Source organism: Panthera onca, chromosome A1 (genome assembly GCF_046562875.1).
Source record: "Panthera onca isolate mPanOnc1 chromosome A1, mPanOnc1 haplotype 2, whole genome shotgun sequence".
NCBI classification, from domain to species: domain Eukaryota; kingdom Metazoa; phylum Chordata; class Mammalia; order Carnivora; family Felidae; genus Panthera; species Panthera onca.
Window position 1 is genome coordinate 169,581,957 of NC_138339.1, and position 18,071 is coordinate 169,600,027.

The 18,071-nt window shown below is 37.9% G+C and overlaps 1 protein-coding gene across 7 annotated transcripts in view; it reads right to left on the reverse strand.

Annotated features, from left to right (window-relative positions):
• The window catches only part of PCCA (propionyl-CoA carboxylase subunit alpha), a 413,047-nt gene that overhangs the window by 274,653 nt on the left and 120,323 nt on the right, over window positions 1–18,071 (reverse strand). For all 7 annotated transcript variants that reach the window (XM_078432172.2, XM_078432163.2, XM_078432167.1 and 4 more), the window contains one exon: window positions 3,927–3,963. In XM_078432172.2, coding sequence (XP_078288298.1) covers window positions 3,927–3,963 — 37 coding nt within the window. The remainder of the gene's footprint in view (window positions 1–3,926; window positions 3,964–18,071) is intronic.

Consider the following 18,071-nt stretch of genomic DNA (forward strand, 5'->3'; position numbering starts at 1 on the left):
AGGCAACAACAGATGTTGGCTGAAGTTTGAGGTGTTCAAGAAAGCCAGTGTAACTAAAGTATAGCAGGCAAGGTGGGGAGTAGTATAAAATGTGATTGGAGAGAAAGCAGGTGCCAAATCATTTGGGGTTAGTCAGGCTAAGGAATTTTGATTTTATGTAAGTGCAAGGAAATGCCATTAGAGGGCTTCAAGCAGATACGGAGTGGGATGAGATGGGGGCGTGTCCTTGTTATTTAGAGTTTTCAAATGTCACACTAACTGTTATGTGAAGAATGGCTTTGAAGTGTTTAAGAAAAGAAGCAGAGAAACTATTGTCACAGTCCCAGAGAGGACAATGGTAGTTTGGGAGAGGGTACTAGTCGTACAGATAGTGAGTAGTGAACACAGGAGGTATTTTGAATGAAGGACTGACAGTATCTATTGATATATTGACATTAGGATGACAGGGCAATGGCACCAGGATAGATCTTGGGTTTTAGCTTTAGCCACTGAGTAAATGGGAGTGACATGTACTGAGATGCAGAAACTGTGGACGAAGCAGGCTTAGAGGATGGTGAATCTGGGGATCAGAAAACATTTATTTAAATCGGACATGATCTGCAATTGTTGAGAAAGACGTGCCAAAGAAAAGAATCAGAACAATCTGGAAGTTAAAGGGCAGGTTAAATGACAGGTTTCAGATTTACAATTTCTTTTCCTTTCACCAATCAATTCAGCTTGATTGTATTAAGGACCTTTGATCCAGTAAAAAAAGATCAAACTTTAATGCAAATCAGTCTTACTGATTACTGTTGTCTATCTCTGGGGTTAAAGATAAACTGGGGATCAATAGCCCTGTATCTGTAAACTTAGAGAGGTCAAAGGAAAAACATCAGGAGTGAGAATGAAGGAGACAAGGCAGACCAAAAATCAAGTACACAGAGGTAACATATTAAGCCCTAATGGTCTCTCACCCTGTCGACGATACGAAGCTGTTTCTTTAATGCCACAAATAACATGCTTAAGTGACTCACAGTATTTTACACCAAGTGGTGACTGAAATGTTAGCTCTCATCCTCTAATCCCATTAGTTTAGCAAAAGTATAATGAAAAATCGATAGTCTTTGGAGCTAAATGAACCTATATTTAAAAGCAGGCCCACCACTCAGTAGCTCTGTGACCTTGAGCAAATTACTTACCATTTCTAATCCTCAGTTTCTTAAATGTAAATGAAAATAATTAACCCAGGAATTAGCATTAGAAATAACATTCACAAAGTGCCTGCAACATGGAAAAAATGCTCCATAAACAAGAGCTACTATTATGTAAAAGACACCTAATTCATCAATGCTCAAGGCAGTTAGCTTCCTCCTTTGGCCTCACAGATTCCTGTTTCCAGGAGAGAAGACTCGAGAGAGGAGGGAATCACAGAAAAGCCCAATTTAATTTTCTCCAGGTAACACAGAAAGAAGGAAAGCAGAAAAATATGTCAATAGATATATATGACATCGTCAATCTGCTACCCATAAATAGACAGTTTCAAAGGTTTGATTATAGTTCAGTTGTTTAGAACTAGGAGCATATTTTCCTGTGGAATCAATGTTTAATTCAACTCTTAAATGAATTCACCAAAGCCCATCAAAATCATACTGTAGTTAAAGTGTGATAGATCTCAATAAAATGAGTAGAAAACAAAACTGATGAATCACCAAAGAATACAGAATACTGAGAGTGGAATAATATTTAATTTCATTTCATTTATTTTAGAAGCTGGCACTTCAGGGAAACAGTTTTATGGGAGGTTTCTGTGGTGATTCAGGGGGGGTTTCAGGGAAATTCCAAGAGCTTTATAATGGGCTGATGACCCTGGTTCTTTATTATGTTTTATTTCACCTCAAATTTTATGGCTTCCCTTTCTTTCAGCATAAGCAAAACACTAGCAGTGTTAGACTTCACAGCCATGATTACGATCATTTATTTCACAAATGAGAAGGTATAACTGGAGAAGAATGAGAAGATAGGAAAGAGGAAGAAGTCATAAAGGTTGCGCCTAAATATAAAGAAAAGAGCCTGCGATGGAATTCGGTAACTCCTTAGCTCAAAGGGGAGCAAAGCACAGCATTAAAATACTGAGGAAAGCCAGGTGATGAGAACTGTTCAGAGTCCCACTATGATTAACTGATTATTTTAAAGGTCACAGATTATTTGGGGGGAAAAAAGAAAGAAAACATAAAGGACAAGACATGAAAAAGCAAGCAAAGCCATTTGCAGCCTGCCATTTACACAAAGGAAATGCTTAAGAGGTGAAGATTCATAATTCGAAATAAAGCATGCCAATATAATTCAAGATTTTCTTCCAATCCCTTTCATTTCTCTAAATTTATCCAAATATTCTGTCCTTTTTATGTAGATACTATTGTGTTAACAGTACTAGTCTATCTTATTCTGTAGTTAATAACAATACCACCTAAACTAGAAAGATGACTTCTTAAATCTACACGTATACAGTAGAATGAAGTGAAATTACTTTAGAAGAAAGTCTCCTCAAAAGCCAGCAGGTATATGCTACCTGCCTCTTAGGCTGTGAGGAATGACAGTGATTTCAAACTTCAGAGAGACGCTTTTGATTTTCTCAAAGAAATAAACCACGAATCAGTTCCATGCAGTCCAACTTATTCAGCAATCCAGCAAATCTTCCTGTGAAGTACTGAAATGTTTTTTTGAAAATGTTGATGTGTCAGAAGAAATGATTAAGGAAGAGATGTTATAGTCAGATAAAATAAGATTTTCTAAGACTGGGTCTTAAATCCAAATCTGTATCAGTAGCAGCTATGTTTGCAAAACAAATAAACAATGAAACACAGTTAACCATGAGCCAAACCAAAATAATTTAGCCAGACCCAACCAGAAACAGGGACACAACAAGCCAACAACTTTCCAGATCACTAAAGAACTGTTCAGCTAGCCTGAGCCAATTGTAAAGAATGTATTTACTAATGCAATCGATTACTTTCAGAAATAAGATGTATATACCATGTATCACAACTCTGTAAATGTTGCCAAATCAAATGTTCTCCCAGTGGATAAAACAATTCCAAACAGTGGATCTTAATGACAAAACAGGACCAAAGAAATGTTAATGCGGGATGCTGAAAAGTTTGGCCCCATCCGTGTAGGAATGCTAAGAAGGTGAGATTTCCTGACTGCTGAGCATTGTCAGATTTCTCTCACAAACCTACAAAGTTCTGTCAAATGTATACAAATACTAATTTGATTAACACAACTGTAAAGTAACTGGATACCACCACTAATCCATGATAACAATTTGTCCTCACCTATTTTTTTAATTGGCAGATACTGAAAATATAACAGTTGTCATGAGCAATAAAGGAATATTTTTTTAAATAAGAAGTTGATAAGCCCTGCCCTAAGTATAATTGTACCTAAAACAATCAAGTAACACAGTCATTAAAATGTCCTTCAGTTTACTGTTTACTCCAATTTAGAATATCCAGTTCTGATTTGTCAAATTCTGTTTCCTAGCAAGATTATTAAAACATCTTAGGACAAGGTAAAAACTTGAAGAGCCTTGTCAAATGTGAAATCTTCATTTTAATCATCTATGTCTTTAACTTTAATAGGTTGTATTCAGCTAAATACATAAAATTTACATTATATCCAATCTCAAGAGTTAAGACAATTCCTTCTTTTAATTAGCCAGTGATTTCAACTTACAAAAGAGCTGTAATTAAAAAGTCAAATTACTCTTTAAAGTTCACTTTAATAATATGCTAATTCAGCACATAAATTCTTCCAAAGGGACAAGTAATCAGAATCCTAAATGTATTAAAATATTATTTGCTCTATGGGGTTACTTATTACATGTTTACTCAACCGTATCTGCTGAAAGACACAGAAACTCTAGCAAAGTTAATTTAAGAACTTACCAATTTCCCTTGCAATTCTGACAGCTTCATCTGCATCCTGTAAAAGCAGGAAATGAGAGCCAACATTAATCCCATCAGCCATTGCACAATGTCTTTAGGGCAGTCATATATTGCACTACTGTCTCCTCTGATTCATTTAATGTTCAATTTTACAACCTTCTAACTCTTTTCTTTCAGAGAAATGTAAAATTAATACCATAAGTGGAATGTAAATTCTACCTCATCATTATTATATTAAGAAACTCAAAGCAGTTTGAAATGAGCTGGCAGGAAGCACTACCAGAATTGCCAAATGATTTGGTGCAGTTGCTGGAATTTAACAGCAGAATTTAGATGTTTACAATCAATACTGAATCATAAATCAGATCATTAAAGCTTGTCTACAACCAGCTTGTTCCTGTCCTCTGATATTTACATGTCATGTTTTCCTGGATTCTGTCAGCAGGGGGAGTTGATTCTCTATTGTTTCAGAGAGGCTCAAGATTTTCCAGAAATAAAAAAAGTAAATTTCCAATATCTCCAGGAATTGTCAACTGTCTCCCCAAAAATTCCTTTAGTAGTTTCCATTACTTTTTCTTTTTTATTTCATTATTTTGTTAGGTACATATTTTATCTTTATATCTTATTAAGACAAGTAATTTAAAACTTTAAATTCCATGAACCAACTTGTGGGGGAAAACTTCAAAAAAGCCAAGGAAAGCAAATGCCTCCCAAAACAGTACAAGGTAAGAGTTGATGCATGTAAGAATTATTGCCAAATACCAACCAATGCAACTGAAAGGAAAAAAATTTCCCTTGAATCTAAACCATTTCATTGATCATTAACTTTCACCTAAGACGCCCAGCACAGGACACTCCTGATACATCTCCCCATGGAAAAATAAAAAGACAGCTGAAAAGAAGGTGTTACATCTAAGCCTCCCTAGTAAATATGACTTTTCTTTACAATTCAGTGATGTAAACTAATCACAAGGAATAACAGTAATGTTTTGAAACCATTAGGTAGTGAGAATGCCTGAAGTTTTCAAAAATAACTTTAAAATATTAAAGTGAAGGCTGGTATTTTTTAAGCTTTTAAGCTAGTAATCTAAAGGTGTAGAGTAACCATGTCAGAATTCTCCCCCAAAAGGAGGGGCGGGGGATGTTTATAACTGCTTCATTTATGTCTAATAAAAAAAAAAAAATCTTCCTTAAAAGTCTTCAGTACCTAATAACATCCCCTGAATAAGGAGGTTGGCAGGGGAAGTTGTCAGAAAAATTTAATTTCCTTTCATTAGCCAGTCTGCTCCACAAATAGGTGCTTGTTAAGTTCAAAGCGGTCCTGAAAGCAACATCAGTTTTAAGTCTCTCTCTCTCTCTCTCTTTTTTTTTTTTTACTCCAAGCAGTCACATCTGCTAATGAGATTTTCCAAATAACAATTGTTTGCAAGTCAGAGATAAATCTATACCTCCCACTCTACTCTCCCCCAAAAAATCAAGGTTTACTGCTTTATTACACCTTGCTGTTTTCACTGACCCTACATTCTCCAAATTTTAGCTTAAAGGGATAAAAATCCATGAAAAGGGTCATTTAAGAATGTTAGTGGTTTCCACACATTGAGTTTGGAGGTTCTTTGTTCAAGCCAGTGACAGTTATTGGAGAATACTTCCCCTTAATAGCCTCTCTGTCAGGAAGTGTTAAAGCTGCCAAATGCGGACAATTAGTGCCTCGCGAACAAAATACAGGAAGAGTGCTGGCTGATGGAGACTGGATTATAAGAAGCCTAGAAGGAAACTTTTAACATGTCTTTTCTTTCAAATGTGTAGTAGTATATTTGCAAAAGATATTCTGAGAGAAGATAAACTGCTGTCTCAAAAGTCTGTTATCTTGAGAGAACTGACAAACAGGCAAATGTTAAAAGATAATGCACAGAATTCATTGGTGATATTTATTATGTACACATTGTAGATGTGTGTATATAAAGAGATATCTATTTACACAAAGCACAACTTACAAAAATTTTGACTGTCACAAATCCAACATTTCTATAAATAACCACAAAACAATCCTGTCTTTTAACTTAATCAGTATGTTACATTTCCTTACCATGATGTGTTATGCAATATTTGGGACCTTAAAAAAAAAATCATTATCAGGGCACCTGAGTGTTGGTTAAGTGTCTGACTCTTGGTTTCAGCACAGGTCATGATCTCACAACTTGTGAGTTCAAGCCCCACATCCAGCTCTGTGCTGAGGGCACAGAGCCTGCTTGGGATTCTCTGTCCCCTTCTCTCTCTCAGCCCCTCCCCTGCTCATGCTGTTTCTCTGTCTCTCTCAACAATAAACAAACATTTAAAAAAATCATTATCTAAGATTCAGGTTTAACTGGGCAACCTGTATTTTTATCTGACAACTCTTAAAAACAAATTTTTTTTCCTACCATGACAAGCAAATGTTACTAAATGCACTTCCAAGTAAAATCAAACTGCCTTAAAAATAAATTTTTCACTTGTCATTCATTTATCCCAAGATATTTTATTCAGGACATATTATATATATTATAAAGCTTGAAGACCTAAATCTCTCAACCCAGCAATTTCATTTTTAGGAAGCTATCCTATACACATAGGCACATGCATGCACACAGAGAGATATATAAATAAAATTATTTTTAATTTGTTGCTTGTGATTTGATAAGAAAATCAGAAAAACAATTTTAAAGGTTTTCAGTAAGGGACTGGTACCAAAAAGGGACTGGTACCAAAAAGGATACATACATGAAATGGAATATGCCATAGTCTTTTAAAAGTTTTAAAAGATGAGGTTGATCCATATGTAATACTATGTGAAATAGTTCTTGCACCCACAGAACTTAACAGACTTGTTTAATAAGGGAAACTGAAAGAGAGCAAACAAACCAACCGAGAACTGAAATAAATGGCACATGGAAACAAACAGTACTGAGGGAGACAGGGAGGGAGAACATGTTTTAGACAGACTGCCCAGAAAGGGTCCTTCTGGGGGTGCCTGGCTGGCTCAGTCAGTAGAACGTGTGACTCTTGATCTCGGGGTTGCGAGTTCGAGCCCCAACTCAGAGGTAGAGATTACTTAATAAATTAAAAAGAAAAAAAAAAGGATCCTTCTGAAGTGAAATATAAACTAAAGCCTGAAGAAAACAGTCGCTGCCATGGGAAGATTAGGGAAAAAGAAGTGTAGACAGAAGGAACAACATGAACCAAACCCCAAATTTGGAAGCCATTTCCTATGTTCTAGAAACCAGGTCTGTGAGGTGAAAACTGAAGGCAAAAAGCAAGTGGCAGAAAAGGACAGTATAAAATCCAGTGGAAGGCATGGCCTCTCCAGCAGGACCTTTTGAGACTCAGGACACAGTTCCAAATGCCTTGGCTCTATGCCAGGGAATGAGGACTAGGGTTTAGGAAGGTAACTCTTCCACTTCAAGAATATGCCAAATATAGTGTGTGCCATGGGGGAAAGCAAGTTGTAGGATAATATATATATGACCTTATCCACATTAAGATAGAAAAATACCTTGGAATGCTCATCAAAGGTCATGTATGGACATATTCAACCACCTCAGCTTGAGTTACTGCTCAAAAATAGGATTAAGAGTTGGAGAAGAGGCAACTTTGACTTATGGCTACAGACCCTTAGGTAGATGTTTAACTTTATTACCAGTAAGATCAAAATTTCATACTTCATACCTCTTTCACAATTTAAAAATTAAACCAGCCACACTTGAAGGTGTTATCCAATGTACTTAATGATTTCCAGGACATTAAATGTTATCACAACAAACTAGTATTCCCAAAATGTGCTTAAACTTTTCATGACTCCCCACTGCCTTAGAACCAAATTTTAATTCCTTTACTTTGTGTCAGTACTTGATCCCTCCTGCCTGCGCCACCAGTCTTGTCCCCAGTCCCTCCCTACCTCTGCTTTCCTTCCCACCCCCAAGCCCACACAGGCATTCCTCCAGCTGCCTGGCCTTTACACCTCCTCCTCAGCAAATCCAGAAACCCACTACTCTTCCGCCCCCTTCCACCAATCCAACTCTTACACTATACGCCCCATACCAGGCCCTGACGACAGAAGGCAACAAGAAAGGCACCATGCCAGCCTTCATGTAATTTATAGTCTAGTGGAAAAGACAGACCCATACATGACACACAGTGGCTAAGAAATCATTACTGAGATGCATGTTACGCAGAAGTGAAGAGGGCGTGTGACAACAGGGAATCTCTAAATTTAAAAACAGAGTTCCTGGAAACTTCTCAGATACTGCAACTATGAAAAGAGACCTGCAAATGAAAGAAAGGGTGGAACAGAGTCAGCGGGGCTGGGGCCTGAAGAGTAAGCCAACTGTACAAGGAAGCGGAGCTGCCACAGGCCACAATAAAGACACTGAACTTCAGCCTAAGAGCAAGAAAACCGAGTCCCCACTATGGCTGCATTCTGAAGAATCTGAACTTATAATTTGCTCATTATTTTGAGTATTGTCTACCCTCTTCATTTCCCTACCACATTAAAATACAACCTCCAGGAAAGCAGAAATCACTAACTGGTGCAGTGATATATTTTAAAAGCCTACAACTGCCTGACACATAGTAGTCATTCGATAAACAGCTGTTGAATAAAAAGACTATGAACACATGAATAGAGAGAGGCAAGAGGGACGTGAGGACTTTAGTTGGGAAGCTATAGTCCAGATGAGAGAAAAACTACCACTTTCTCTCAAACACAGGGGTGCGTGCTTCACATCTCACCTAAACCTCACCTTCCCTAGAAAGCCTCTCCAGCCCTTCTACACCAGGTTAGGTGCCATTGCTGTGCAACATTACACTCTGCCCTTCAATTATGACAGCCCCTATCACTTAATCTCCCTGACAGCAATGACTAGGTCTGCTTGCTCTCAAGAAATCCCCAGAGCTCAGCAAGTCAATACATCAACACGTTATTTGTTGAGTGAATAAACAACTATGCATCAGCTTCCACAGAAACCAGCCTGTTGCAGTAGGTGCCAGCACCAACAGAAGGGCTCATCTCCAGAGCATCAGTGTTTGAAGCAAATAAACTTCTAACCAAGGAGATGTAGTGGCTTGTTCAAATTGACACATCTAAGTGATATACAGCAAGGGAAGTACCACTTGGTAGCTCAGAGCAGGAGCTCAAGAACCAGATGGGCTAGGGTTTTGCTTCAGTTTAACACAAAGCACACTCAATGAAGTACCACTGCCACTGGGCAAAACCAAGCCCAATATGTGCCCTTGTCTTTTTATCTTCAGTCAAGCACTTTTTTTTCATGTTTTATTTTATTTTTGAGAGAGAGAGAGAGAGACAGCATAAGTGGGGGGAGGAGCAGAGAGAGAGGGAGCACAGAATCTGAAGCAGGCTCCAGGCTCCGAGCTATCAGCACAGAGCCCGACACGGGGCTCGAACCCACCAACTGAGAGATCATGACATGAGCCGAAGTCAGACGCCCAACTGACTGAGCCACCCAGGCGCCGCAGACAAGCACTTTTCTTACTGCATGCTGCAGCTTCAAATGTTTGAAACTTGCGTTTCACAAAAACTATTCTTTAAAAAAAAAAAAAAAAAACTTAAAAAATAGTGCTACCCAAGCTGTAATTTTAAACAAATGTTTCATTAATTTAAAAGATCAGACTTTAGGGCGCTCTGGTGGCTCAGTCAGGTAAGCGTTGACCCTTGGTTTTGACTCAGGTCATGATCTCACAGTTCATGAGTTCAAGCCCCACATCAGGCTCTGCACTGACAGTGTCGAACCTGCTTGGGATTCTCTCTCTCTGCCCTTCCTGTTCTCTCATTCTTTCAAAATAAATAAATAAATTTTCTAAATAAACAAGTGACCAAATTTTACATGGCAGTAACTTCTCAAATTGAAGGGCCACACATTATACTAAAATATAGAAGAAAACAACAGATATTCAACTTTATTTATAAAAATGTAAAATAAGTATTAAACTTGATTTTACCAAATACACTTCACTATTTATATAAAACAAATCCCTTTTAAGCAAAACATCATTACTTCTTCACAAATCCAACTTGGCAATATTTGAAGAAAAAGAATTGCTTCTACTCTTTGCTTTAGAATATTGTTTTCTTTAAAAAAATTTTTAATATTTATTTTTGAGAGAGAAAGAGAGACAGAGCACAAGTGGGGGAGGGGCAGAGAGAAACAGACACAGAATCTGAAGCAGGCTCCAGGTCAGCACAGAGCCAGACGCAGGGCTAGAACTCATGAGCTGTGAGATCATGACCTGAGCTGAAGTTGGATACTTAACCAACTGAGCCACCCAGGTGCCCCCTTTTAAGATTTTATTTTTAAGATTCTAAAGTGATCTCTATACCCAACATGGCGTACAAACTCAAAACCCCAACATTAAGAGTCACATGACCTACTGACTGAAGCAGCCAGGCACCCCTAGAACATTAAGACAGTTCCCACATCTATGCATTATATGATATACAACATGTGAAAATATTACAGGGATTAAGACAGCAGATTCCATTCAAGAAGTGTTCTATACGATAACATTCTATGATTTATTAAGAGAAAATTTCTCACAGGTGGGACAATGATCCCCTGAAAATCAAAGAAAAGTCAAATACAAAAATTTCAACACAAGGAATAAAACAAATTTGGTGCTATTAATGCCCTTATACAATTTTAAGAACTTAGAATATTTCTGTTTTATATCAAAAGTTAATACAATTGAGAAAACACAAAGTATAAAACTAAATGAAACAAATCATTAGCAATAATATTCCTGATGGCTTCAAATCAGGAAGAAGGACAAAGGAATGGTCTAACAATATCATTTGATTCTATTCTCCTAAATGATTATGATCCCTGTGGTTCTTTCTCTAATCCCAGCCTATAAACCCAGTTTGAAGGAAGCCACACTCAGGTTCTGAAGTTACTGAGCACTTGGGACACTGATGAGGTAAATATTAAGCTGTGTAATTCCAAAACAGCAGTCCCAGAAATGCAGAAAGAGTAAAGACACCACCAGAACCAGTAACTATTTCTTTTACTCCTCTCTTTGAGCATAATTTACATTAAATGAGCTCTATCATCTAACCGAAGAACAAAACAGTCAAAAATTATGTTTTCCAAAAGAATACGATGGGAGGAGTGGATGATGTTGCTATATCTAAATAAGCAGATCACAAAAATGTCCAAAGGAGTTGGGGTGCCTGGGTGGTTCAGTAGGTTGAGCATCCGACTTCGGCTCGGGTCATGATCTGGCAATTTGTGAGTTCAAGCCCCATGTCGGGCTCTGTGCTGACAGCTCAGAGCCTCCCCTGTTCATGCTCTGTCTCTGTCACTCAATAATAAACACTAAAAAAAAAAAAAAAAAATGTCCAAAGGAGTTAATAAAAATTGGGTGGTTCTTCTACAAACCTGTTTCTTAATACTCCATGATACCTACCTGGGGGGCATCCAAAGTCCAATGGCTAAGAACACAGGTGCTGGAGCCAGAAGGCATGGGCTCCGACACTGGCTCTCTGACAGCAAACCAGTTACCTCCCAGGGTGTCTCCCTGGAATTGGGTCTCCTCATCTCTAAGATGGAGATAGTAACAATACCTATTTCATAGGATCATTGAGAAGATGAAATTAGCTAAGGCTAAAGTACAACGGAACAATATGTGGCACACAGTATGCTTAGCAATGGCAGTCTGCCACCCAAGAGTCCCAAATTTGTTTCTTCCCTGCCTGTCTTTGGTTGGTATATCTTGTGGTCATCATGCAGCCTCTGAACCCGTACAACACAGAACTATTATTGGTATTACAATACCACAAAAAATGTGCGCCTGCATCCCTAGAACACTCCACAGGATCAGATGATCTGTATACTCACTATTGCCAATGAGCAAGGGAAGAAGGGCAGGGAAGGGAAGCAAAAACTATAACAAAGGCAAATTCAATTCGTTATCACTGATGCTATGTTTTGCATGCTAAAAAACAACACTAACACCCTATTTACTTCTACAATGATTCAGACCATACATCTCCCTGCTACATACATATAGCCTACCCACTCAACCCCGAACTCTACACTCAATGGCTGCCAATCCTGCTACTAATTCACATAAGAAGCTACTTACGGTTTACTTTCCTTGGCTGGTTCTACAACAAATCAGCAACTGTTTGGGGGGGTAGGAAATCATTGCTTCAATATAATATGGGTAAAAGCGTATCTGTACACAAAAAGCATCCTCAAACTATTCTGCATTTGTGTATAAAGCAGAGCTACACTTTCAGCAGTCTTGGGTTCAGGAAAATAGTTTCCAGCTGACTGTGTTTTCCAGACAACTCCGAGTCAAGCAGACGACTATGTTGTCTACAGACTACACGTAGTCTATAGACTAATATACTTTCAAATCTTTCTAAACTTTAGTACACATTTCTATTATTACTGTCAGCATAGCAAACATAATTGAATCTTTTTTCAAAAATATAGAGCCTTTGAGGCATCATCAAGAGAGTTCTTCTTGGTTTAGCAGGAGAAAAGGATACTGATATCTATACTGTACTTTGTAATTATAGGACACAGCTTTTCAATTTTTTGGTTTTTTGGTTTTTTAAATGATTCCCTTCATGCTAGTTTTTGTTGTTATTTGGCTCTTTCTGCTAAAGCAAGGGTGCAGTTTGTAAAATCTGGCTAACTGGGTGACAAAAACAATGACTACTTTAAACCTACACTGCATAATCCACAAACCTCAAATTACCACACTCTGCTCTGAGATGTAATAATCCTACTATTCTCTCTTAAAGGGCAATAAGAATTCAGAGAAGTTTAATGAATTTACCCCCAAATTGGAATGCTGATAGGTATTCACAAGCAAATGCAGCAATTTCATCAATGGTGGTTCCTCCCTCTGCCCCACTCCTGACGTGTACCAGATCATGTAAGCTATAAATTCAGCTTCCACCAGGCACTCCACACCAGCCACTCTGCTCCATCCTAATACTTTATTTTAGGCCCCTATCACTTCTTACTGAGGAAAAGCACTTTTAATTCACTGGCCAACTTCAAGTTTTGTACTGCTTCAATCCTTTTTCCACATCACAAACCAAAGTAAGTTTTCCAATTCTAGAATTCTATCATGTTAACTTTTCTACATCAAAGGCTCCCAAAGCTCTAAGGCTAACCTCCAAAACCAGGAACATAGCAGTCAAGGCCACATATACCTGGATCCTCGTTTTCTCTCCAGCTTGCTCTTACTACAGACCCATACACCGCAGACCTGCAGTTTTCTAAAGCTCCAACCGTCTCGGAGCACTAAGCTTTCACGATAAGATGTTCTCACTGACCTGGAGCTGTGTCTCCATCACCACCCTCACTCTTTAGCTAACTCACTACTGCTCAAACTTTAGAAATCATTGGTAGATCTGCCAGGATGCCCTCAAACTAGGTTTGGTGCCCCTCCTACGTGGGTCCCCTGCACTCTGAGCTCTGAATTATTAAAATGTATTATGTTGCCTGTCTACAGCCTCCTAAGGGGACTTGAAGCTCTTTGAAATCATGGTGTGCAGTTGTTATTCTTTGCTAAACAAGTGGGCTGGGGTTCCAAACCCTGTCTTCTCTAGCTTGAAATACACACTTTTCACTGCTCTCAAGTTCCTGAGGTCAAGTTAATAAGATGTTGAATAGAACAGAACTTGTTAAAGGCCACTTTGGTTCCTCTGCCCCACCCCCCCGCCCTACCCCCATGTGCATACATATTCTCTTTCTCAAAAATAAAAAAATAAACATTTTTTTTAAAAATTGTGTTAAGATTTTAAAAGAATGTAGTAAACCATCCCTCTATACCCTCCATACAACAGTATAAACATTCAAATGGGAAAGGAACAAAAGTTTTAAAAAGAAATATAATGAATTGAAATCACATTAATTTACTCAAGTTAGATGTGAAAATTACTTGGGGGAAAAAAGTAGAATAAAATACAATTGCCAAGGAAAAAAAGAAATTTATCTTTAAAGATACCAGAAGCTAAGTAAAAAAAAGAGAGACAGAAAAAACAAAGAAAAGAAAAAAAAGAAAAGAAAAACATATGGATTTTAAAAAACACAATTATCTATAATTAACACATACATTCTTTCAATGGTAAAGTACTGCTAATGCAATTGCTAAAACCACAAGATACTCCAAAAATTTACACTGTTTATTTGTATAAGCGAACCTCCATCTGCATAGATACCCTTAAAAGTAATCTTTTACCCAACAAGTCTAAACTATAAAATGTGAAAAGTAGTGTAGTTCCAAATGAATACAGAGTCACTACACAAGAAATCTAAATTAATAACCAAACTTAAAAAATAAGTACAGCTTCTCATATCAAATAATTAAAAGCAAACTAGAAATAATACCAGCATAAAAATTTATCAGCCAAAATTATTTTCAAATGCTTATCAGAAAACTATAACCTGCAGGTTCATTTGTGGCTTAACTAATTCAGACCATAGGTGCCAAGAACTGTGTACCATAAAGTTAACACAGTAGGAAGAATCTGACATTATTTAAGAGTATGATTGGATCTTAAAAATCACCTAAAGCATACAAGAAGACAAAACTGAAAAGATAAATGGGGTTTTTTTTCTTCTACTTGCTACTTTTCCCTATTTTCCAAATTAACAGAGGTTGCAAATTCAAATGCAGGTTGTCAAATGCAGCCTCTCTGAAAAGACTAGGATGCACAAGCAAAACCAACTTAATTACCTACTACAGTTAAAGATACCATCACTTTGAGGCAATCTTAGAAGTTCCACTAAGTTCTGTTCAAGACCCTAGATTCCAAAACGGTAATGATCTTCGGATGCCTGCTGAGCCCCCCACCCAGGGGTGTCCCCAAAAACAATGGTGAGAAAAATCTCACTTTGGGGAGAGTCCCAATTTCCTTTTCAGGAACCTCAGAAACCAGGAATCTGTTGATATCATGATTAGATTTGAAATGTTTATTATTGGAAGAAGCCCTCCTTTTTATTAACAAAACCTTCCTTATTAGTAATAAAATATCCTCAGCATATCTTGTTCTAAGTCCATAGAAAGAGTTCATATGGAAGAAGACAAGTATAGGACCTATAAATTCATCATTGTACTAGCTCCAGAAGCCAATATATTCAGATGGTTTCATCACATTGGTATCTAAATAGGATAAAATTTGCTTTGAAACCTATAATAAAACCTTGACAATCTTCTCTACCTTGTTTTGTCCATGGGAGAGATCTCCCCTTCAAATCTTAAACCACCACAGCACTGCATATTATCAGGTCTACAATCAGAGATAGCCAACCATTAGGTTGGGAGCTCAAGATATGCTATTATGAGGTTCACATGGGTTCATCACAGGCCAAGTCTATGCTGTGAGGCAGACTTCTTAAAGGTACAAAATTCAGAAGTTATATTTACGTTCTTATCCTTCTAAATAGCATACTCTCACCTAGGATAATTCAGAATTATAGTAGACTATTTTGTAACCCTTAAGTTTAATTTATTTATTTTTGAGAGAGAGTGCATGCAGAGGGAAACAGCAGACAGAATCCCAAGCAGGCTCCATGCTGTCAGCACAGAGCCCAACACAGGGCTCGAACCCACAAACCATGAGAGCATGACCTGAGCCAAAATCAAGAGTCAGGCACTTAACAAACTAAGCCACACAGGCACCCCTCTTTTGTAACCTTTTGATATGGTTTGAGAGTCACCTGTGAGGTGAGGGGAAGACTCAAAATCTCAAACACCTAGTGTTCTGCTATTTTTTTTAATACAATGAGGAAACCTCCAAAAGGAATTCAGATTCCACATTTGTTTCCTTACAAATTCACAAGGAAGACAAAGCTCACAGGGAAGAGGAAAAGCACAGGAAAAGTCAAGTGAAAAATGTGAAAAACTTACATCTCTCTCAAACCTCCTGGTCTTCATCCTGCTATTCCTTTTCCTCCGTCCTGTTTTCCTCCATTTGCCCCTGCCCTGCTCTTTCTTCCACTGACCTGCTCCCTTATTCTTCTAGTTGGCCAGAAACCCTCAAAGCAACATTACCTTTTAAAATTAAGATACTGTCGGGGTGCCTGGATGGCTCAGTCGATTGAGTGTCTGAATTTGGCTCAGGGCATGATCTCACAATTCATGAGTTTGAGCCCCACATCAGGCTCCCTGCTGTCAACACAGAGCCTGCTTCAGATCCTCTCTCTCCATACTCTCTCTGCCTCTCCCCTTTTCAAAAATAAAAAACATTAAAAAATTTATAAATAAAATTAAGCTACTGTCAGAACAGGGCCAGCCTTGAGGGCTACATTAAAACTTTGGTCTCTCCTGAACTAAGTAGTATTAAAGACTTTCCAAAGTTTACACAGATTAGACAGATATTTACAAAGAAATTGAGGAATGTATAAATAATCTAGGGCCCTCATATTTGTATCAGTTGGTTCATATTGCTTCTAAGAACCTCAGATTATAAACTATTAGAGGAAAGGGAAAAATGGAAAGACCTGAGAGTGACTTCAGACTCCTAACTGCACAGGAAACCAGAGAGGTTTCGATACTGGAGTTTCGAACTGGAAATGATGGGAAAGGTGCTTGGGAAGCCACTACCGAAATCTTTCCTATGGAAACAGGTTGGACTCTAATCCAGTTGTGCTAGCAAAGAAAGGATACGTTTATTGGGCTCTTCAGAGAGAACTCTTCAGTACCTTTAGATAGCATTCAGGAGTAGACCCTGAAGCAGTTGTCATCCATTTCCCTCCTCATTTGTTGTGAGTAGCCTTAAGCCAGAAACTGAAAATTTTATAAACAAGCAAAAACTGGATGTATACAGTCATATAGTCTGATCTTTAATGACATACTATACATTTTGAAAGAGCCTGAAAACAAAAGCAGAATAAGACCCAGAATAAACTGATGGACTTACAGATAAAACTAGATGTTCCCACTCCAGAAATTAAAGCAATCTTTTGATAAAGACACCTGCAGTATTGTAAACAGAAGTGACAATGAATAAACCATTGTTCTATATTAGCCAAGAAAATGAAGAAAAAAAATATATAATAGACAATGTTGAACAGCAAATTAAGTACCTATTTCCCATTTTACCCCTCAACTTACGAGAAATTTCACTAACTAGTTATTAGTGATACAAGTAATACACCATAACTTTAAGCCCAGCCACTGTTACACAAGCTCGTTCTCAGAGTCAACAAAGTACTCAGATCATGAGTATCTCTAATAACCTTCAATTTACCATGTCCCAACCCATAGCGGTCACCGTGGGACCTTGGTTCAAGGAACATTCCTTCTCCCTACAAGACACTACATTCACTAATTTCATAAGAAAGCATATACAATACAAGCAGAATTTCCAGATCATATGCTCTCCTAATGACCACATATGTCAACTCCTAAGGACTCTGCTACTCACCCTCAAGACAGAATTAGTTTGGACTCTCATTAAGTCCAAATTGAAGATTTCAAGAAGGCCAGATTTCTTGTTAGAAAACAAACTGCAATTATACCAATAGAAGTATTGGGTCTAAATAGATCACAGTGCGTAATAAGCCACCTAAACCACTACCTGAACTTGCACAAGTCACTCAAACAAGAATGTAAAGAAGGACTAAAGAAAAACTAAAACCCTACTCAAGACAGCCTAGTAAAGAAAACACTTGTCAATACTCTGCTCAGAGTTTTTTAAGTCTGCAGTCAAGGTGTGGCTATATTATATTTTCATTTAGAGGTTCAACTGGGGACAAATCCAAACTCATTCAGGGGGTTGGCAGAATTTATTTCCTTGTGGCTGTATGACTCAGCACCCCACCTTTTTGTTGGCTTTCAGATAGAGATCGCCCTCACTCAGATCCTTAGAAGTTGCCCATAGTTTACTGCCACATGCACGTCCTCAATATGGCAGCTTACTTCTTCAAGCCAAAAACTACAATCTGTTCGCTAGTCCACTAAGATGGGAACATAATCACAGCAGTAATATCCAACTACTTTGCCCCATAATGCAACTGAATGCGGTGATATCCCATCCCTTTTGCCCTATAACATAACCTAATTCAGCGAGTGACATACTATCACCCTTTGCCATATTCTTTTAAATTTTTTTTTTCAACGTTTTTTATT